This window comes from Oncorhynchus mykiss, chromosome 2, assembly GCF_057628025.1.
Source record: "Oncorhynchus mykiss isolate SJ-2025 chromosome 2, ASM5762802v1, whole genome shotgun sequence".
Classification (NCBI taxonomy): domain Eukaryota; kingdom Metazoa; phylum Chordata; class Actinopteri; order Salmoniformes; family Salmonidae; genus Oncorhynchus; species Oncorhynchus mykiss.
Window position 1 is genome coordinate 92897227 of NC_143023.1, and position 22664 is coordinate 92919890.

Here is a 22664-nt window from a genome sequence, read left to right on the forward strand (position 1 = left end):
GTAATAAAGGAGTTATAACAACGATATTACGTCATGTTGGTTATTATGGCACCAGGTTCAATCACTGCTTTCTACTAGCTCCCTGCAGGACCCATTTGGATAATGGTATTAAATCCTAAGTTTTTTTTATCATAATGCTTTACCAGAACTATCATCATAGGCAAATAAAAAAGTAAAACTCAGATGAAATTAGCGTATAATTGTGTCTGTGGCATGAGGTATTGTGAAGGAAACAGGAGCTCTATTTAAAAAACTATTTGAATAGAGCAGAAATCATATAACAAGAGTTTAAAAAACAAAATCTGATCACATACCAATACAACTATGAAAGAAGGACAATATCAATAATATCATATAATTTTCTATAAGAAAATGTATTTTATTACATGGCAGTATATTGACATTTTAATAAAAATATCTACAAAGTAGCAGCAAACAATTGATAAGAAAAGAAAGCATTGTTTTTATTTTATTTTTAATTTCATTTAGTCGTGAAACTTAGCTGGGAATATTCCTCCATAGCAGCCTGATTTTAAGGAGTGTTCACTTGTTATTTTTCTGTCATTATACAATCAAACGCATTGATTCTGCAGTTTACCCACATACTGTACTTCATGGCCCCCTTTCACTCCCCTAGCAACCCCTTAGCAACTTCAGTTATGTCTTCCAGATTCATCCTCCACAGATCTCTAACAATACAAAAAATACATATTTGAATTTGTGCAAAATGATATAAAAGCCTTTTAAATGTTTATTTGATGACAGGGGAAAATTTTAAACATTTTGTTTTTTAATTTGAGTTTTTCCTCAACATTCAGTACACTAAGCCAATGCAATGATTTCATAGTAATATTTTGAGTTTACTTCCACCTCGCATGCCTTTGAAAGTATTGAATGGTTTGACATATTGACATGAAATAGCCTTCTGTCATCATGATCCACACTGGCCTTGAAAATAGAATATTGTGCAATAAATAGTTGTTGTTCATGTAACTATAAATTACAAGCTTCAGATTCAATTCAAGCAGTTAGAAAAGTTCAAATCTGTCATCAACTATCATGAGGAGAACTGATAGAAAGGTGCCTTCTTTTGAGGATGGCACCGCCATCTTTCACTGTGTCTTTACTATTAAGAAAGCTTGGGTCCAGGTACTATAGCTGGATAAATAGATTAGACTTCCCCAAAACATCCTACTATGTCCTGCCTTTCCCACATAACACCACATTTAGACATCCCTGAGGCAGGTCTGTCATTGTTCCCAAACCATTCCATTCTTCTCAAAAAATAGTCAGTAAAGAGTTATTGACCCAAAGTGCGTTTCTGATGGAATGTTTTTAGAAAGTAAGACAGAGTAACACTTCTATAAAGACTGTGGACTATGTTAGCTTACATAGAGAGAGCATACAGGACAGCTAGCTAATCATTCTGTGGCAGAATGCAATGCTGCAAGTATTCAGTACAATAGAATGTAGGCTTCTTCCTGACGACATTCTGAAGTAACTGTACCGTACTGGCTAGCTTGCTGTCTTCCGAAGGCAGTGTGTCAGCAGATATGACAGAGGTAATCCACAGTCCTCTGATGATAATTGAAAAAAGTATGCTAAACAAAATTACATTGTATATGGTTACATTCTCCATTTAAAAATAACAGGAGGTTAGAAGACTCGATTTTCTAAACAATATCTCAAAGTTGGTTTCATCGTTGAGGCAAGCATGGACATACCAAACAAACCAGGCACAGCAAAACCTCTGTTCCTTTAGAAGTGGGTTTAATTAACACACTTTAAAACACCTATGTCATCAAACAACTTCAAACTAGCTTTTTATGTGAGGAATTGCAGGTGTTTGGTTCTCAATCTGTTGAACAAAAAGAAGACCTAGTTCATTATTCTATAGTTTGTCTATGTTGCACATACAGCACTACATCTCATTTTCTTCTCTTATTCAAGCTTGTTTTGGAACCACGCCCAATTGATGCTGCCTTAAACCAGTGAAGGGACAGAGAGCAATGTAGGAAGACCTGGCTGATCCCTTACAACACATGTTGGGAGCCAGACAAGACGTTCAGGCCAGGCCAGACCAGTCCCAGTGCTATGAGCAGGTATGTAAGTAGGTGAGAGCACAGTCAGCGGGGAGCGGTGCTGCTGAGACAGTGTCAATCAGCGCATCCTCTTCTCTCCCCGAAGCCCTCTCCTCCATCTATGGCCTCTCCTTGGAGTGCACCAGACAACACTGTCCCACTCAGATGTTCACATCTCTCACGTCCGTAGGCGTGCACGAGAGGTCCACCTCCTCATCCATGCTCTTGGTGTCCGTGGAAACAGTGTGTTGCTGTGCCTGACGGAGACTGGTCTCCAATAAGGACTCGATCTGTTCCTGACACGCCCGTAGACAGTCCTGCAGAGGGAGACACATCGTTAGTGATGAGATATGAACTAGCGTTAGATGGTCTCTCAGTAATGAGCGCCACTTACAGTCAGGGGCATTTGACTAACAGGTGACCTTTTGGTCTGCCTTCTAACAACAATGTTCAATCAATCTGAACAATACAGATGCAGGATCTTAATTTGAGCACTCTTCTGTTGATGAGAATTTCCCCGCATTGCAGGAAATTCAAACTTGTAGTGTATTCAAGGTTTAAAAAGGCTTCTAAAGTTTGTAATATCCACTTTCAAATTTCAGACTTGATTTGCCTATAATGTCAAATGTATCAACCCCTATAAAAAATATCCATGAATTATAATCCACAAAATAATTCACATTTCCTGTTGCTGACGTATTTTCATGCTGTAGCAAACTGTCTCAAATTAAGATCCTACATCTGTATACATTATTAGAATGGTATGACAATGGTAGCAATGACCACGGCTAAGGAGTCGTGGCAGCACACATAGAACCACAAGGGCAGAGTGGTATTCTACTGGGAAGGGCTGTGACTATGTGAGGATTAGGAAGAAGACAATACATCCAGAACGACTGGAAACCCAATCTGCTAGCACCCATTTATGGCCCCAAAACAATAGGAGCTAAAGCAATTCACTGGGCCAAGGATAAGAGGGCCAGACCCTCAGTCAGGTGGGGGAAGGAGAGCCCCAGGGATCTCATTCTAATGATTACGGTTCTTATTACCTGGATCAAAGAGGCCTGTGGAAACTAGAGCCAGACCAGTGGAGGAAGGATTCAGAAGTTATTCTATTGCTAACAATACTAAGTTATTAACCTAAAAGAGAGGATGGCTTAAAAGTGTTTTTATTTAAAAAAAAGTAATTTGTGACATTCCTCTGAAATAATGAGAGATTCTGTATTGAATTATGAAATTAGGACTGTGTCCTGTGTTCGTTATGTGAACATGCACAACAGACTTCTAGAAAAAAAGTACATGCTCAAAAGTGCATTTAATCATGGTACCTCCTCTACTTTAATTTGACTTAGATGTTTTCCTCCTTTCCTTTTGGAACGCCACAAGAGTTAGGCCCCTGTACCAATTACCATGGGAACAATGAGCGAGAACGTTTTCACACTGTTGTTGTGTAGCTGACTTCACTCGCCTCTCATTTCCTAGCCCCTTTCAGAGACAGGGTTTATGGCATGGCTACCTGCTGCTCCACATCCGTCTCTCGGATCTCTCTCTCTCTCCTCTCTGGTTCTACTGTCATCCCCTCTCCCCCACGAGTTATATGAAGTGTGAAAAGTATGAAAAGCTGTGCATAATTATGATATATTAGGAGCTCTTCGGAGCTATATGTTCAAGTTCAATGTTTTTGCATGAGACTGGGTTGTCCTCGCGTACCGGGTCACTTCTGATGACTTGGGACAGGAAGTAAGTCAGTTGCTGGGATGACATTGCATCGTCCATCTTCAGATGCAGCCCCTGCACAGCAGCCGCCACACTGCCCGCTGCGATCATTGACGGAGGGTTGGCAATAAATTTGACATCTGGTGGAGAGAGAGAGACAGAGACAGAGAGAGAGAGAGAGAGAGAGAGAGAGAGAGAGAGAGAGAGAGAGAGAGAGAGAGAGAGAGAGAGAGAGAGAGAGAGGAAGGAAGGAAAGAAGGAAAGAAGGAAGGAAGGAAGGAAGGAAGGAAGGAAGGAAGGAAGGAAGGAAGGAAGGAAGGAAGGAAGGAAGGAGGAGAGGCAACAGGTCAAGTTCCTGAAGCAAGGCATTTGATCCACAAACAATTCAATAATGACCTTGTTCAGGTCATTGACTATCTATAGGGAGCAGGCAACACAGGGTGAGACAACAAGACACAGATTACAAATGTCAATGGGCCATTCTAACTATCCACATCTTCTCCATCCACCACCCTGGCAGTGAAGGGTGAAGAGGAGGTGTGGGGGAGGAAGAAGAGGTGAGGGGGATGGGGGAGGAGGGAGATGGGGCAGTTTAATGTGACACAACCAGATAATGGCAAGGCAGAGAGGAGAGAGACCGTGCTTCCAGCAGAATCAGAACAGAGGCATTCTAAAGCTCTAGTGACATCATGCTGATATGTGGCAGGATGCCCTGCCTGGTACTGATGAACTTTGCTGTAGGTCCCAGACCTTATTACACCCCTGCAGCCATCATCCCTCCTCCTCTCTCCAGACCCCTCTCTCTATCCTCCCCTTCCAGCGCCCTCTCTCTATGCCCCTATCTCTGTATTCCTCTCTCCAGACCCCTCTCTCTATCCTCCCTTCCAGCTCACTCTCTCTATCCTCTCTATCTATCATCCTCTCTCTGTCCACTTAGAGAGTAAATTGGCATGCATACAGCACATTAGGTAAGATTAAAGAGCAGATAAAACATGTAATTAAAAAAAGGGGGAAACCTATTGCACTTGTTGGAATAATGATGTTGGTGACTAATGATTTATTTAGCCCAAGAGCTGCTTAATAATCACACACAGAGAAAGAAAGAGACATTCACCTCTAAACCCCCTCCACCTCTAGTCCAAACCCCCTCTACTCCTCCTCCTGCACCTCCAGCCAAAACCCCCTCTATTCCCTCTACCTCGAGCCCAAACCCCCTCTACCCACTCCACCTCCAGCCCCAACTCCTCTAACCCTCCAACTCCAGCCCAAACCCCCTCTATCCCTCCAGCCAAAACCTCCTCTACTCCCTCCACCTCCAGGCCAAACCCAATCTACCCCCTCTAGCCAAAACACACTCTACCCCTCCAGCCCAAATGCCCTCTACCACTCCACATCTAGCCCAAAACACCTCTACCCCCTCCAGGCCAAACCCCATCTACCCCTCCTCCCCCTCCATCCAACCCCCTTTTACCCCCTCCAGCCCAAAACCCCTCTACCCCCAGTCCAAACTCCCTTTACCCCCTCCACCTCCAGCCCATCCCCCTCTACCCCAAGCCCAACCCCCCTCTACCCCCTCCACTTCCAGCCCAAACCCCCTTTAGCCCCAGCCCAATCCCCATCTACCCCTCCTCCTCCACCTCCAGCCCAGACACCCTCTACCCCCTTTCACCTCCGGCCCAAACCCCCTCTACCTGTAGCCCAAACCTCCTCTAACCCCGACCTCCAGCCCAGACACCCTCTACCCCCTCCACCTCCAGCCTAAACCCCCTCTACCTCTGGTCCAAAACCCCTCCACCCCAAACTGCCTCTACCCCCTCCACCTCCAGCCCAAACCCTCTCTATCCCCCTCTACCTCCAGCTCAAAACCCATCCACCCCAAACTGCCTCTACCCCCCCCCCCCTCCAGACCAAACCCTCTTTACGCCCTCTACCTCCCGCCCAAACCCTCTCTACCCCCCTAACCTCCAGCCCAAACTACCTCTACCCCTCCACCTCCAGCTCAAACCCTCTCTACCCCCTCCAGCTCAAACCCCCTCCAGCCAAACCCCCTTTCTCTCCTCTTCTCCGCAGCCTCACAATGCAATAAATCACCCTTCAACTAGCTCTGCTGGTACCCCGCTCTGGAAAGATCACGTCTCACTTCCTATTTTTAAGTGGTTAGATAGACAATGCATCTACTCCAGGCAGCGGTGCTCACACACACACACACAGAGGGGCTCCTCGGGCGGGACACATTGTGTGAAACAACAGGTCTAATCACCAGGCGCAGACCATTAATTTGACCATATTAATTATGAGGCCTCCCAGTCTAGGAGACAAGCCCCCTTTAAACCCACCAACCCATGCAAAGAGTATGGGGCATCACTGTGACTGAGCTCCCATTACAAGAGCCTGCACCACAAAGAGTTTAGAGACAAGGATTGAGGTAGAGAGCTGTCAGATTAATTGAACTTGACACAGGCATAAAGGCAAGCCAGAGAGCCATTATCTGGGCCAATATCCTCACTAGATCTACCCAATCATATCTTCACTAGCTCTAACCAATCATATCCTCACTAAATCTACCCAATCATATATCCTCACTAAATCTACCCAATCATATCCTCACTAAATCTACCCAATCATATCCTCACTAAATCTACCCAATCATAGGCTCCCCTTAAAGAGAAAGGAACTAAGTGCATGAAAGACTTTAGATTAAATGTAGGAATGCCAGCCAGTAGCCGCCCTTAAGGAACTATATAAACAAGAGACTCCACAGTCTCAGAAAAAAGGAGACATAAAAAGGGGATCATCTCTTCTATGGTGGCAAGATGAAGGAAGTACAGTAAATACATTTCACAGGGGTGTATTTCACAGAGGTATTTCACAGGGGTGTATTTCACAGAGGTATTTCAAAGGGGTGTGTCAAAGCCTATCGAAACACCTTTGACAACAACAATTCGGCAGCAGTTCAAAACGACACTGAACAAGAATATAAACACAACAGGTAAAGTGTTGGTCCCATGTTTCATGAGCTGAAATAAAAGTTCCCAGAAATGTTCCATACTCACAAAAAGCTTATTTCTCTCAAATGTTGTGCACAAATTGGTTTACATCCCTGTTAGTGAGCATTTCTCCTTTGCCAAGATAATCCATCCACCTGACAGGTGTGGCATATCAAGAAGCTGATTAAACAGCATTAACATTACACAGGTGCACCTTGGGCTGGGGGCCACTCTAAAATGTGCACTTTTGTCACACAACACAATGCCACAGATGTCTTTTTGCGGGAGCATGCAATTGGCAGGACTGTCCACCAGAGCTGTTGCCAGAGATTTGAATGTTCATTTCTCTACCCTAAGCTGCCTCCACGTTGTTAAAGAGAATATGGCCCAACGTCCAACTGACCTCACAACTGCATACTACGTGTATGGCGTTGTGTGGGCAAGCGGTTTGCTGATGTCAACGTTATGAACAGAGTGCCCCATCATGGCAATGGGGTTATGGTATGGGCAGGCATAAATTACGGACAACGAACACAATTGCATTTGATCAATGGCAATTTGAATGTACAGAGATACTGTGAAGAGATCCTGAGGCCCATTGCAGTGTCATTCATCTGCCGCCATCACCTCATGTTTCAGCATGATAATGCACAGACCCATGTCGCAAGGACCTGTACACAATTCCTGGAAGCTGAAAATGTTCCTGTGGCCTGCATACTGACCAGTCATGTCTTCCATTGAGCATGTTTGGGATGCTCTGGATGGACGTGTGCGACAGCATGTTCCAGTTCCGGCCAATATGGAGCAACTTCGCACAGCCATTGAAGAGGAGTAGGACAACATTCCACAGGCCACAATTAACAGCCTGATCAACTCTATGTGAAGATGTGTCGCGCTGCATGAGGCAAATGGTGGTCACACCAGATACTGACTGATTTTCTGGTCCATGCCTTACTTTTTCATATGTATCTTTGACCAATAGATGCACATCTGTATTTCCAGTCTTGTGAAATCCATAGATTAGGGCCCAATTAATGTATTTCCTTATATGAAATGTAACTTAGTAAAATATTTTAAATTGTTGCATGTTGCACTTATATTTTGTTCAGAATAGTTAAATCCCTTCCTTAGAAGTATTACTCATCATAAATAGCACATACAGGATATTCAACATGCTTTCACCTTCTCTTGTCTTCCACTCCCTACCCCCACCACCTCCAGCCCAAACCCCCTCTACCCCCACCACCTCTAGCCCAAACCCCCTCTACCCCTCCACCTCCAGCCCAAACCCCCTTTAACCCCCTCCAGCCCAAACCACCTTCAGGACCATTCATTCAATCTCATAAATTAAGCAGTAACTTCAAACAGCACCTTGAGTTTTCCCCTGACTTACCACAGGGCAAAATAGTTTCCTCTAGCACAAATCCACTTTTGTTGAAGGAGGAGGTACAGGTTTGAAACCTACAGAGCAGGTATTCTCCTCAGTATCATCTTGGTTAAAAGTCTGCCTGCAATTGGAGAGCAGTCTTCCATTGTGCAGGCCTATGACAGAGCTTAAAGGATTTCTACACGGTGGAAAATGGACGGTGCAACAGCAGCTATGTCTAAGTATCTCCCTGAAGTATTTGCCCTACTGATCAGACATAAGGAGAAGACAATATATATGTAACTCACAGCTTTCACTATGGGATTGATCACGCCATTGACAAATATCAATATAACTTCTTACCTTAAAAACCCATCTTTAGTACCACACAGACAGTATATCTATAACCCAGCTGGATATGTAGGCCTACAACAGCCCTCTAAATCATTAGCACTAAATAACAACAGCAAGAGCAGTCAGCAGTATACAGATGTAGGATCTTAATTTGACAAAGTTTTCTACAGCAGGAAAGTTTTCTACAGTCACAGGAAATGTGAATTATTATGTGGATTATAATTAATGGATGTTTTTGTAAGGAAAAATCAATGCTGAAATGTATAAATGGAAATTACAAACTTCAGAAGCCTTTAAAACCTCAAATACACTACAAGTTTTAAATGTCCTGCATTGCAGGAAGGTTCTCCTGCAACAGGGTGATCAAATTAAGGTCCTACATCTGTAACAAGACATGCAGGTGGTGGTGGAGCTCCCGTTATGCATACCTGTAGCACAGAGGGCCACAAAGGTCTGGGCATGCTTGCGCAGGATTTGCTCGGTGTCCTGATGGATGGGTAGTTTGGAGAGGAAATGGTCTATGAAATCGTGCGGAGTCACTGAGGCTAGATCCCATTTCAGTTTGTTCAATACTAGTAGTTCCATTTGCTGTAGGAGAGAGAGAGAGAGAGAGAGAGAGAGAGAGAGAGAGAATAACCTGTAGTAGGACAATGTGCAAGGGTTCAAGACACCAACACACCACTAGAGGGGGTATGCACCACACAGGCCTACGCTCTGCCACTGTGCCAATGACTTATCATTACAATCATTGATACAGTATGTTATGGGAATTAGGTTTGAGAATTTAATTCAGAATTTTAGTTGTTTTTTCATTTTAAATGATTGATCTCCCAAAGTTAACCACGGCTATATGGACTATAATAAACACATCAATTATAGTTATGATTGTAGGCATAGACTATGCTATATTATACAAAAGCTCGTTAACAGAATCTACATTGGTTACAACTAATGAGAACATGATGAGGAAGTCAAATTACCAGCAAATCGATTGGTCGGATGGAATTGTCAGTGTATATGCACAACTTCTCTGCGGTTAGAGGAATGGTCTCCTTCATTTTAGATGCCAGAAACATGCAGGTAGCTCCCAATAATTGTAGTCGGGTCTTCTTTGTCGGTTCAACAGACAAATATCTGTCCAAAAAATTCATAGCGAGGGGAAAAACCTCCTCTTCGCATTTCTGTTCCTCACACACCTGTGATCAAAAACCAAAGGAAAGATGTGTTACATATCCTGCCTATACCTGTATATACTACAAAGTAGTGGTGGGCACCAATATTGATAATTCAATATTATATCAATATAATTTGATATCGATATGAGCAAGGCATATCATGATATTGGTTTATTCTCCCTGTTAACCTACACTGTTGTGTAAAAAAAGAAAAGAAAAGCATACATGACTGTTCCTGGATGCAAAAAAAAGCTTCGGATTTAAGCATACAACTGTTGGCATCAGGGATCCCCTTGTTTTCAAAATGGTTGGGTAGCTTTAGGCCACCAGAACGTTTACCCACAGAGCCAATGGGCAATCCGAAAGCAGTTGTATGAACTGTTCTTTCTACAAACCGATATGATATCAATATCAAATCGAAAAATGCAGAGATTTTACATATCGGTGACCATCACTACTACAAAGTCATCAACAAACAATAACACGAGTCATACATGCATATAAGTGCATATTATGTGACCGTAAATGCAGATGTAAGACCTTTTGGATTAATCTACAACATTTTGACATACATTTTATTTCACTCGTGGACACAAAGGTGGCCTCAAGGCAAGCACGTGGCGTAGAAAGCAATTGCAGTTCGTCATATTTTCAAAAAATATATTTTAATATTTTTTAATTGTTTTAGCATGTAACAATTGAATGTAAACAGTCCAAGACGTATACTTCATCGGACAGAAGTGTCTTATTCCGAATAGCTAAAATAATACTGGTTCAAAAATAACTTTTTTTGTAAGCCACTAAATTGGACAAGGACCATGCGCCCACATCTCATTACAGCATGCAACTTTAGAAATTAATAAAAAGTATATTCGTCCACATCACGAGAACATTTTTATCATGTAAATTTGAAGCAATGTCTCTTCTTTCATTATATGACACTTTCATTGCATTGTCTCAAAAGGGATCGAAGCTATTAACCATATTTAGACTAGATTCGACCTTTACAACTCCCACATCCACGTTGATGGTTCAGTTGGAAGTTTGCTTTATCCATTTGTAACTTAACAATATAAACATAGCTCCAAATGCATATGAGTTCAATTAGCCTACTATATCAAAAACATCAGTGACAAAATTATAACATTTTTAAACACACAAAAGTGCTATAAACCACAAGAAAACAAAGATGGCGCATTTTGGCACTTGTGACTGCATACGTGTACATTGACTTTAATTTAGAGAATTATGAAACTAAATTGTTCGTTCCCTTGAATACATAATATAAGGGAATATTTGACGTCATTTGCAGCATGTATCTGGTAAAATGAGGCTCAATGAGTCTCACAGACAACCTCTCAATGTAGTCCAAATTATAAACTGGGTGAATAACTAGGTCTAATGTAATAAACACATTTTAAAGGTAGGCCTATAGAAAATGTTGACCAACACAGGACAAGTAATCTTCATAGACGCATGTTAGTAGCGTATGTTGCCTATTATTATTCCAAAGGGCATATAGGCTAGATCTATATGTTTCAGTGAATGTTATGTATCTGTTAGAAAGTGTTTATTTGAACAAACCTCCAGCATCCATGTAGAAACAATTCTCCTCATGCAAGGTACAATCTCTTTCTGTACACATTTGAAGTAGTTCGTTGCTGGGAGATAACTGTCTTCGGCTTTTAACATGGTCTGCAAAACTCTATCGTTGAGCAGGTTCGAGTCTTGGTAAGCTCTCCTGATGGTCTCCACTTCACAGCACAGCAACTGACGTTCCATTCCTTCGGCTTCGGCAGTCGCTCGAGCAATGAGAGAGACAGAGAGAGACTGATAGAGAAACTGATTGATTGCTTCCCCTAAAAGTACCTTGGATGTTGCTCTGCTCTGTCTGCTGCGACTGCTGTGTCGAAGCTCTCAGGAGGCGACCCAACTCTGCTCTCCTCAATAAACTCCCCTCCCCTCCGCGCACTTTGTCAGTGACGTGCCTGTTGTTATTAGAGAGCAGATTATAGGAAGGCGGCGTCCACCGTGAGAGACAGTCAGAGAGAGAGCGAGAGAGAATTCGACATACCAATTAGGATCTGGCTAAAAAATATTTGAATCAGTTAAAGAACTCATTGCCCTTTATGGTTGTGAGGTTTGGGGTCTGCTCACTAACCAATAATTCACAAAATGGGACAAACACCAAATTGAGACTGCAGAATTCTGCAAAAATATCCTCCGTGTATAATGTAAAACACCAAATAATGCATGCAAAACAGAATTAGGCCGATACCCGCTAATTATACAAATCCAGAAAAGAGCCATTAAATTCTACAACCATCTGAAAGGAAGCGATTCCAAAACCCCCCATAACAACGCCATAGCCTACTGTACAGAGAGATTAACCTGGAGAAGAGCCCCTTAAGCAAGCTGGTCCTGGGGCACTGTTCACAAACACAAACAGAACCCACAGAGGACACCAACCAAATCCAGAGAAAACAAAAAGATAATTACTTGACACATTGGAAATAATTGACAGAAAAACAGAGCAAACTAGAATGCTGTGTGGCCCTAAACAGAGAGTACACAGTGGCAGAATACCTGACCATTGTGACCGACACCTCAATTAAGGAAATATTTGACTATGTACAGACTGAGTGAGCATAGACGTGCTATTGAGAAAGGCAGACCTGGCTCTCAAGAGAAGACAGGCTATGTGCACACTGCCCACAAAATGAGGTGGAAACTGAGCAGCAATTCCTAACCTCCTGCCAAATGTATGACCATATTAGAGACACACATTTCCCTCAGATTACACAGACCCACAAAGAATTCGAAAACAAATCCAATTTTGATAAACTCCCACATCTATTGGGTGAAATACCACAGTGTGCAATCACAGCAGCAAGAAAAGAGCAACCAAGGAAGAACAAACACCATTGGAAATACAACCTATATTTATTTTCCCTTTTGTACTTGAACTATTTGCACATCTTTATATAGACACTGTATATAGACATACTATGACATTTGAAATGTCTTTATTCTTTTGGAACATTTGTGAGTGTAATGTTTATAATCTATTTCACTTGCTTTGGCAATGTTAACATATGTTTATCATGCCAATAAAGCCCTTTGAATTGACAATTGAGACAGACGGCAGGAGAGAGACCCCCAAAAAAGAAGCCGCCTTAGAGAAGAGAGCCAGTTTTAGAACGCGTGAGCTCAGTGCTTTCCCATCGCAGCCAGAACATTGCGTGGGCTATTGGAAGTGGGAGGTCTCAGGTCCGATCTGGAGGCAGTAGGTTCAGCGAGGGTATGATTGCAGCTACTGAGGGGTACCAAAAGGGGAAGCAGAGATGTTCGGTGGCAGGAGGACTTGGTTCAGTCCCTTTGACATTATGGGGTATTGTGTGTCGATTGGTGAGAAATCTATTTAACTATTTAATCAATTTTGATATCAGACTGTAACACAACAAAATGTGGAATAAGTCGAGGGGTATGAATACTTGCTGAAGCAACTGTCTTTTGGGTTCTGATGGGGTACGACAGTTGAACTAAGCTTATGAGGCATTTATAAATCATATTCTTCAAGAATCAATGGGTATTTAATATATAATGAATCTTTAAATCCCAAAATGGATTTAACAACTAAGGATTCTAGCTTTATAAGCATGTTTTAGTAAATACTGCTCTGACTACTCTAGCAACTTGTTCACAATAGGCCTATGCTAGGCTACACTACTTGTAACTAGGATTTGAGTGAATCTGAAAAGGGTAGCTGGGTTTAGCTTTCTAGGCTTTACGTCCAATGATATAGACATTACAGTTCCACCAATTCAAACTTGCAGCACTCATGGATTTTAGTTGCTATGAAGGGTCGCTGCTTGAGTATAGTAGCAGCACGGAACATTCCAATCATTCCTCTCTCAGCTCTGCACAAGCCATAAAACTCATATGAGAACCGCATAAATAATATCTAATAAATAGACAATTTATAGCAAATTGGGGCAATTTGCTATAATCCTGCAGCAACAGGAAATGTGAATTATTATGTGGATTATAATTGATGGACATTTTTGTAGGGGTTGATACATTTTTCGTAAGGGAAAATCGAGCCTGAAATTTCAAAGTGTAAATTACAAACTTCAGAAGCCTGTTTAAACCTCAAATACACTAAAATATTTCAATGTTCTCCTGCAACAGGGCGATCAAATTAAGTTCCAACATCTGTGGGCTAAATGGCAATAATCAGGATTTAACAAACTAAACAAAATAAAATGTATTTTCCCTTTTAGTATGATAATTACAGTAAAAAAAACATTTTTAGTCTGCGATTACTGTAAAACAATCCCTTTCAGTCTGCGAATTACTGTAAAACGACCCCTTTCAGTCTGAGAATTACTGTTAAACAATCCCTTTCAGTCTGCAAATTACTGTAAAACAATCCCTTTCAGTCTGAGAATTACTGTAAAACAATCCATTTCAGTCTGCGAATTACTGTAAAACAATCCTTTTCAGTCTGAGAATTACTGTTAAACAATCCATTTTAGTCTTAGAATTATTGTAAAACAATCCAGAGTTCACTTCCCACACAGCACTTTGTGTTCTCACATCATGTATTGTGAATACAGAACAAACCATAGAGTATTCATACTAATATATTGTAAAAGATAAATTTGCCCTTACAGTGTAACATGTCTGTGTGGTATAAGACGAAAGGGAAAACGCACGCACGCACGCACGCACGCACGCACACACACACACACACACACACACACACACACACACACACACACACACACACACACACACACACACACACACACACACACACACACTCTTATATAATTGTCCTCTGCTAAGCTTGCATCAGGGGTAGACAGAGGGATTCATTCCTCCCGTTGGTCTGATCAGGCGAATAATACAATAGAAAGAGTAATACTGTATACTTCACTTATTTCACAGTAACTTTCTGGTCCATTGCCACGTATGAGCAAGAGAGGAGGTATGTGAGTGTGTGCCAAAGCCTGGCCCAGCCCTGTGTAGGACGGCTCCACTTCAGTTCCAGGAGAACAGAGTGGGAGAGGTGGAGGTGATGGGAAGGCGAGGGCAGTTTAGTTTTCCCACGGCCCTCTGCTCTCTTCCTCTGTGACATACACCTGTAGGTGTGCTTGAGGAATAGCTACTCATTAGCTGCCAGTGGGGCTGGCTCTTTTTAGTTGCCATGGATTATCAAAACAAACTAATTCATGGATGAATGAATGAAGGAGGGAGGTAAAGGTTGCCATTCATGATAAGCAACAATCCCTCTCACTTTTTACCCACACTGACTGTGAGCCACACCTACTGTAGCTTTACAGTTGTGTCAGCAATCTATTTGACATGTCAATTTGACAATGTAGATACAAATGGCAAAATATTTTACTAAAGTTAATCAAAAGAAGAATTAAGGTCAAGTAACAACGAGCATACATACCGGCATCAGCTAGCCTGCCGGTTAGAGAGGTGAGCCGACAACCAGGGGGTTGCCAGTTTGAATCCTGGGTCGGACAAAAGCAATCTGCCAGAAGTGAGCTGGCAAATCCTAGATGCCATTGACTGACATTGTGCTCTTGAGCAAGCCCCTTTCCAACAACCTGTATGTGTGTATTTTGGAGGGGTTAAAAGTTGAAGTCAAATTTCAGTTGGACGTTGTGTAAAATTGACCAATAAAGTTATCTTAGTCACAACATACTGTATACAATAGATGACAGAACATCAGCTGATATGATTTCCCCTGAGAGAAGAACTTCTGTTTCAAAAAATCCCCTTTGGTCTAAATCTTGAGCCACACCTCAGATCTCCTTGTGAATACAAATTCCAGCTCCTTGGAGAATTCTGAACTTTCACAACCCCATAAATCAGGCAACATAATGGAAAACGAATTACATAGGGAGTGGTAAGAGTACCATGTAACCGTAATACAAGATGAATGTCTTCTGACCACAACACTGTGACCCCATAGCTGTAAATCAACTATACTTGAAGTGATTCAAAACCCAATGAATCCAGAACTCAAAGGAGGGAGTTTGATTGGTTCTCATAACCTGCGTTAAAGGTTCCAAATGAAAGAACTTGTCAGAAAGGGAGTGTCATTGGCCGCCACAAGCAACAAAGGCAATGATGTTTTGATATTAGGATTTTTTTTTGTATGGCCTGGATCATCTAGTTGGGGTCAGGGTTATTTTGGTCCTGTCCTGAGTATGGTTCTTGCTTAATGGACCAATAGGTCTTCAACTGAATCTTTGTCTTAGCCTGGTCTTAATGTTATCAGTGTTTACCTTGTTATTTATTGCTTGTCTTGTTACCGTTAGCCATATCAATACCCTGGAGTTGTTACCGTTAGCCATATCAATACCCTGGAGTTGTTACCGTTAGCCATATCAATACCCTAGAGTTGTTACCGTTAGCCATATCAATGCCCTGGAGTTGTTACCGTTAGCCATATCAATACCCTGGAGTTGTTACCGTTAGCCATATCAATGCCCTGGAGTTGTTACCGTTAGCCATATCAATACCCTGGAGTTGTTACCGTTAGCCATATCAATACCCCGTAGTTGTTACCGTTAGCCATATCAATACCCTGGAGTTGTTACCGTTAGCCATATCAATGCCCTGTAGTTGTTACCGTTAGCCATATCAATACCCTGGAGTAATAGCAACCATTAGCAATAATTAGGACAGAGAGGGTTCCCTATCAGTGCTTTACATGAGGGCCTCTCTCCACACAGACCCCAGCGCAGTGCTGCTTCAAATCAAATGTTATTTGTCACACGCGCCGAATACAACAGACCTTACCGTGAAACACTTACTTACAAGCCCTTAACCTACAATGCAGTTCAAGAAATACAGTTAATAAAATATTTACTAAATATTCTAAAGTTTAAAAAAATCTAAGCAATCAATAGGTAACACAAGAAATGTATATAACAATAACGAGGCTATACTGTATACATGGGGTACCGGTACCAAGTCAATGTGCGGGGGGTACAGGTTAATCGCTTGTTGACGTTATTTGGTTTGATTTAGTCAAGCCTCAGTGACTTGATTACCCAGTGAGGTTATGCCATGGCCTATGGGAGAGAGGTTTTGTACATACCATTATGGCTGCTATAATATTCAATTGATCTCTAGGGCTACATTTTCTCTCTCGCACTCTGTCTCTCTGTGTATGAAGTATGCATCCCAAATGGCACCCTATTCCCTTCATACTACACTAAAGGGTCCCATAGGGCTATGGTCAAAAGTAGTGCACAATATATAAGAAATTGAGTACTTTTCGGGATGCATCCATGTGATTCAATCCCCAGCTAGCCTGAGTCTTGTTGAAGTCACTCTCCTTCTCCTTGACCAGTGTTTTATGCGGTAATGATGATGAAGATAGATGAAGTGCCAGGCAGAAGAAAATAGATGCCTGCTGTCCTTTGAGAAAGATCTGGCATTTCTGTCTTTCTGTGAAGATAAATGTAGATGAAGTGAGTGACCTGAAAGCTTTAGTTTTGGGGGATTATTTGCATCAAAGTCTGTCCTCCTGTGAGGGGGAGGGCTTTTGTCTCTTTATTCCACACCCACTGGATCCCTAATCGCAAACCAAGAATCAAATCTGCTTGTGTGCTTGTGGGCAGCTACTCGATTTGAACATCAATGTTAACAATCTGTCTGGACTGGATCCGTAACATGTTTAATCTTGTCATTCAAAATGAATGTGATACAGTTACAACGAATATGTGATTGTGTATACAACTTTTCCTTTATGACAGAGATTGAGAATTTTCAGTTTACATTCCATTCAACCAAGTTGAGATACGAGTAAATAAGCATTTCCCAATCAGTACTAATGGAAAAACCCTAACCCTGCTTTCAAAGTACTCAGCCAAGCCAAGACTGTTTCCCACTCTGAGTGAATGTTTTCATCATACACATTCCTTGTTTTCACTAATTGACCAATTTCAAAATGATTTTACAGGCATTAGAATCTGACAGTCAAGCACCCAATAACGCAAATACAGCACACAGCCTGCAGAAAAAACCTAATTGAGGAAATCCCCCGTTGAAACAGCCAGGGAGCATAGGTACAGTGGGATTCCTCCCCTGAAGCACATCACTGGGAAAACCAAATCGTTTTAAGCAGGGGAGCCTAGATTAGAGGCTGTTTACACAGGGTCATCTATAATTGATGGATGTGCTGCAGTCAAACCTGGGTTCAAAAAGTGTTTGAAATCATTTCAAAAAACTTTAGCTGAGCTTGATAGAGCTTGCCTGAGGCATGGGAACCAATAGAATTGGTCCCAAAAGTGCAAATCTGGCACCTGACGCCATCTGGTAGCCCAGGCAGGCTTTAGCAAACACTAAAAATATATATTTTTTAAAAGATTTTTTGAACCCAGGTCTGACTGTATTAGTGCTTCAGGACCTCTGACTGAGGGGGCTGTAACGGGGCATGGGATGGGGGTATGGAGCAGTAGGGGGCCGGGATGAGGGTGTTGTTTTGCAGGATCTTTCACGCCTCGCCGCAGGTTTCATGACAGACACATAGTCACCCGTTTAATCCTGCCCTCTGAGCATTCCATCGTCTCTCGAACTAACTGCAAACTGTAAACTAACGTTATGATTAGTGCCTTGTTTCGACGAGTGAAATTGCATTCAAGCCTGGTCGTAAAAAAAGAACCAAACAACTCCTACTCAATTAAGACAGGATTAAGGCAGGATATTTTATTCAGACAGGCTTATAATACAGTGGGTGTGAACTACCTGGAGGATAGAAGGTGCTCTGAGAAGAAAAACACTTTACTACTGTGGGTCTCTGTCACAACAGGTTGCTGACAGACAGGCCGGAAGTTTGGGCTCTTGTGTGAAGAATGTTCTGTGTTCTGTGTTTGGGTTAATGGGTGAATCACTGTTTGAGTGTGCACATTGAGTACTTGACTGCTAATGATGGTAGATATCTTCTCAATAACATTAGGATATCTGGTTATCTCTTATCTGATTCTGCATTAACCCTTCTCCTACAATTTTCGTGGACCTGCAGAAATCGAATTAACATAATAAAAAATCCCCATCAAAATCCCCTGTCTGTTTAAACTAGAGATATCTCGTTTTTTTTGCATGGGCTGCGTCTCAATCCACCACATCTGACGATATTGCCCTTCCGCATCTGCAGTGAAAGATGGCAGAGCTAGAGCTAAAAGCACGCAGTCAGTTAGTTAAGAACAAATTATTATTACAATTATTATTACAATTATTACAACTTATTTACAATGATGGCCTAGGAACAGTGGGTTAACTGCCGTGTTCAGGGGCAAAACAACAGAGTTTTACCTTGTCAGCACAGGGATTCGATCCAGCAACCTAACCACTAGGCTACTTGCCATCCCACTTACTTACATTCACCAGAGAGAGAGAGAGAGAGAGAGAGAGAGAATCACCACAAAATATACTGAAAAAAATATAAACAGAACATGCAGCAATTTCATAGATTTTACTGAGTTACAGTTGATTTGAAATAAATTCATTAGGCCCTAATCTAGGGATTTCACATGTCTGGGAATACAGATTTGCATCTGTTGGTCACAGATATCATAAAAAAAATTGGCCTCACAATGGGCCTCAGGATCTCATCACGGTAATTTTGTGCATTCAAATTGTAATCGACAAAATGCAATTGTGTTCGTTGTCCGTAGTTTATGCCTGATCATACCATAACCCCCCCACCACCATGGGGCACTCAGTTCGCAACGTTGACATCACCATATCGCTCGCCCACACGGCGGTTGTGAGGCCAGTTGGACATACTGGCAAATTTTCTCAAATGACGTTGGAGGCGGCTTATGGTAGAGAAATTAACATTAAATTCTCTGGCAAAAGCTCTGGTGGACATTCCTGGAGTCACGATGGCAATTACACACTCCCTCAAAACTTGAGAAATCTGTGGCATTATGTTGTGTGACAAAACTACACATTTTAGAGTGGCCATTTATTGTCCCCAGCACAAGGTGCACCTGTGTAATGACAATTCTGTTTAATCAGCATCTTGATATGCCACACCTGTCTCACTAACAAGAATGAAAACAAATCTGTGCCCAGAATTTGAGAGAAATACAATGTCTGTGCGTATGAAACATTTCTGGGATCTTTTATTTCAGCTCATGAAACATGGGACCACGACTTTACATGTTGTGTTTATATTTTTGTTCAGTTTAGGAATTCAGAGCACTAGGTAAGTATGCAGACCGGTGTTGTATCGTTTTCTCTAAAGCCTCTAACTAACCAAGTGATATCTGATACAACACGTTCCTGCTGCATCCCAGTCAGTGGATGGTTTGTTACAGAGCAGAGACTATTTATGACAACATGATGTGTGGAAGGAAGACAATCGTGGAGAAAGAGAACATTCATGATGCACAACCAACATATTGTGATTATGTGATCATCTATGTTCATTATTATATGACTAAGTAAAGCTTTTGAAACAGGACTTTGGCATATTTACACTATATAAATGAAATGCTACAGACTATGAACAGCTGAAACATGACATGCTATATCAAACATTTTTGTTTTGTAAAACTTTATTTGAAGAGTACCTACTTAGGACTTCATAACACATTAATAAACTGTACATAACACTATCTTAGGCAGAACATAACAATTTTCATATTTTATTTATATCTTTATTTTACATTTATTTTACCAGGTTGGTCTCAATGAGAATAAAAATATATTTTGCAACATAGACCTGGCCAAAATGGCAGCACACAAACTTTCAAACACTTACAACATAAAACACAAGCACTACAGTTTAAAACATCAGTTTACACATTGAACTGGAACATTGGTTTTGGGAGAAGGGGTTCAACCTGGGGTCAAAACATTGACAGCCTCCTAAATCATTTTCCACCATAGAGTTTTCCCTAGCAGTAAAAAACATTTAAGGAGACAAGCTCCTGTAGTTTCAAGTCCCTTTGTAGTTCGTTCCAAGTAGAAGAGGCAGAGTACTGGAATGTTTTTTTTTCTCTGTAAGGAACTTAGGCTTCTTCACGGACATACAGTCTTGTGCGCATTGGCGATGATCGTCATTCGTCTGTTGGACAGTGTGCGTACACAAGTAAAATGGGAGCTGCCTTGTAAATAAAAATGTACCAATGACATAGTCTCCAAAGAGCTAAGGAAAGCCAGCCCATTCTGGTATAGAGGTTACAGTGATGGGTGACAACTTTGGAGATCACAACACAACCTCTGCGCCTAATGGTACACAGTGTCCAGCATACGTAACAACGCCACAGGGGCAAACATGTACAATGTATCACATAGTCTATTACAGGAAAGAAGGCAGCGGAATCATTTTATTTTTTGCTTTAAAAGAAAAACAACTTATTTCTAAAAAATAAACCCATCTTGAGCCTGAGCTTTTTCACAAGACCTTCTATGACCTTCCATGACCTTTTATGACCTTCATTAATGAATGTTGCAATATTTGTCTGTTAATGAGTTAGAATTTCCCACAATCCACCTCTTCCATCCCACTCTTCTGTCTGTCCGAGGGAACGCCGCTCTCTCTGGCTCCCGGTCTATCAGCTGCTTTGATGTCCCGCTGAATACTCTTCATGTCATGGATATCAAGTCTGGGCATTAAAAAAGAAAACGGATAAGGGCTTCCCAAAAGAGACACATAGTCTGGGGGTTTGCTTCGTTTTCTTTCTTAACCTTCAGGAGGAGGAGAAAGAGGAGAAAAAGGTTTCCCAGTGAAAGAAAAGCGTTCTCAACCCAGGGTGTCTCCACAATAATGAAACGATGGATAGAGAAATGGTCCTGTTTAGTGATCCGCAAAAGGGAGAGAAGGGGGTCCTCTGTGCACCGGACCCGACCTGACCTGACACAGAGGGGGCTAGACAATGAGAGGCCAAGGGTGCTAACGAGAGGAAAACCCGGAGACAATAGGGGCCTCTACCAGAGCAGAGCTGTGGTCACGCAAGCCACAGAGCAGCAAAATGAAATGCTTTAGACACCAGAAGGCCAAGTGGAGCGTAAGGAACGCAAAGTTTCCCCCAGTGACCAGAGAGAGCAGAAGCAGTCAGGGTGGGCTACCGTGTGGCCTCGACCATTTGGGTTTAGAAATATTCTTAGGGCCTGGACTCCACAGGTCTCCTAAGTGAGAGCTTAGTTAGACACTATTCACTCAAATAAAGATGATTTGATTTGACATGAAAAGGAGTTGCACCCAAAGGGGTTTGTGTTTAAACATACTGTAGTGATGAATAGGGTCTGTGTTCTCCTGGCCTGATCGATCCGCAGCTAAGGCCATTCCTCTGCTTCATTCCTTTCCTCCAATAAGGCCCTGCCACTGTTCTCTCAGTTCTCTCTCTCTCTTTTTCTGGAATGTTGTTTATGTTGTCAGCCAAAGGAGCAGATGGGAAATTAGAACATTTCAAGCCAATTAGAATGGAATTATGCAGTCATCAATCTTATTTTCTAGGCACGTAGGAACCCCACAACGGAACATGGCCACAACAGAACTAACATGGAGGTCCTGTTTAGAATGACTAATCAAAAGACTGTTTTGTTTAGAAAGTGACTGCTTCTTCAAGTCCTATTTATCTGACTACACCATAGCAGTGTTTCAGATTTTTGTCACGTCAAAAGACAGGGAACAAAAAGAGACATGAGAAAACATTTATGTTGCTGATTTTTACAGCACTTTATAAGTCATGGTCAGAAATTCAAATAGTATGGTTTATTATGATGACCAAAATGCAAAATGTTAACCTAATTACCCTGACCCAAGAGTAGCCTATGTCCGTCTTCAAAGTGTATTTGTTGGCCAACAAATACACATTCAGACTAATCAAGTGAATCAGAGAGTGTTTTCATCCTGGTTCTGACTTTACGACACCACACTCATACATTTTTAACCAAAATGTTATTTTAGCTGATTTCTCAACCATTACAGTTTCCAACTAAA

At 41.8% G+C, this 22664-nt stretch overlaps 1 protein-coding gene across 1 annotated transcript; it reads right to left on the reverse strand.

Annotated features, from left to right (window-relative positions):
• Positions 1–355: 355 nt before the first annotated feature.
• On the reverse strand, positions 356–12276 carry LOC110499952 (G1/S-specific cyclin-D1). Its single transcript, XM_036959225.2, has 5 exons — positions 11264–12276; positions 9485–9700; positions 8933–9092; positions 3792–3937; positions 356–2398 (listed from the first exon to the last, which is right to left on the reverse strand). Exons 1-5 carry the CDS (start codon positions 11459–11461, stop codon positions 2243–2245), a joined length of 876 nt encoding a protein of 291 aa, XP_036815120.1. The 5' UTR covers positions 11462–12276; the 3' UTR covers positions 356–2242.
• Between the last annotated feature and the right edge of the window lie 10388 nt (positions 12277–22664).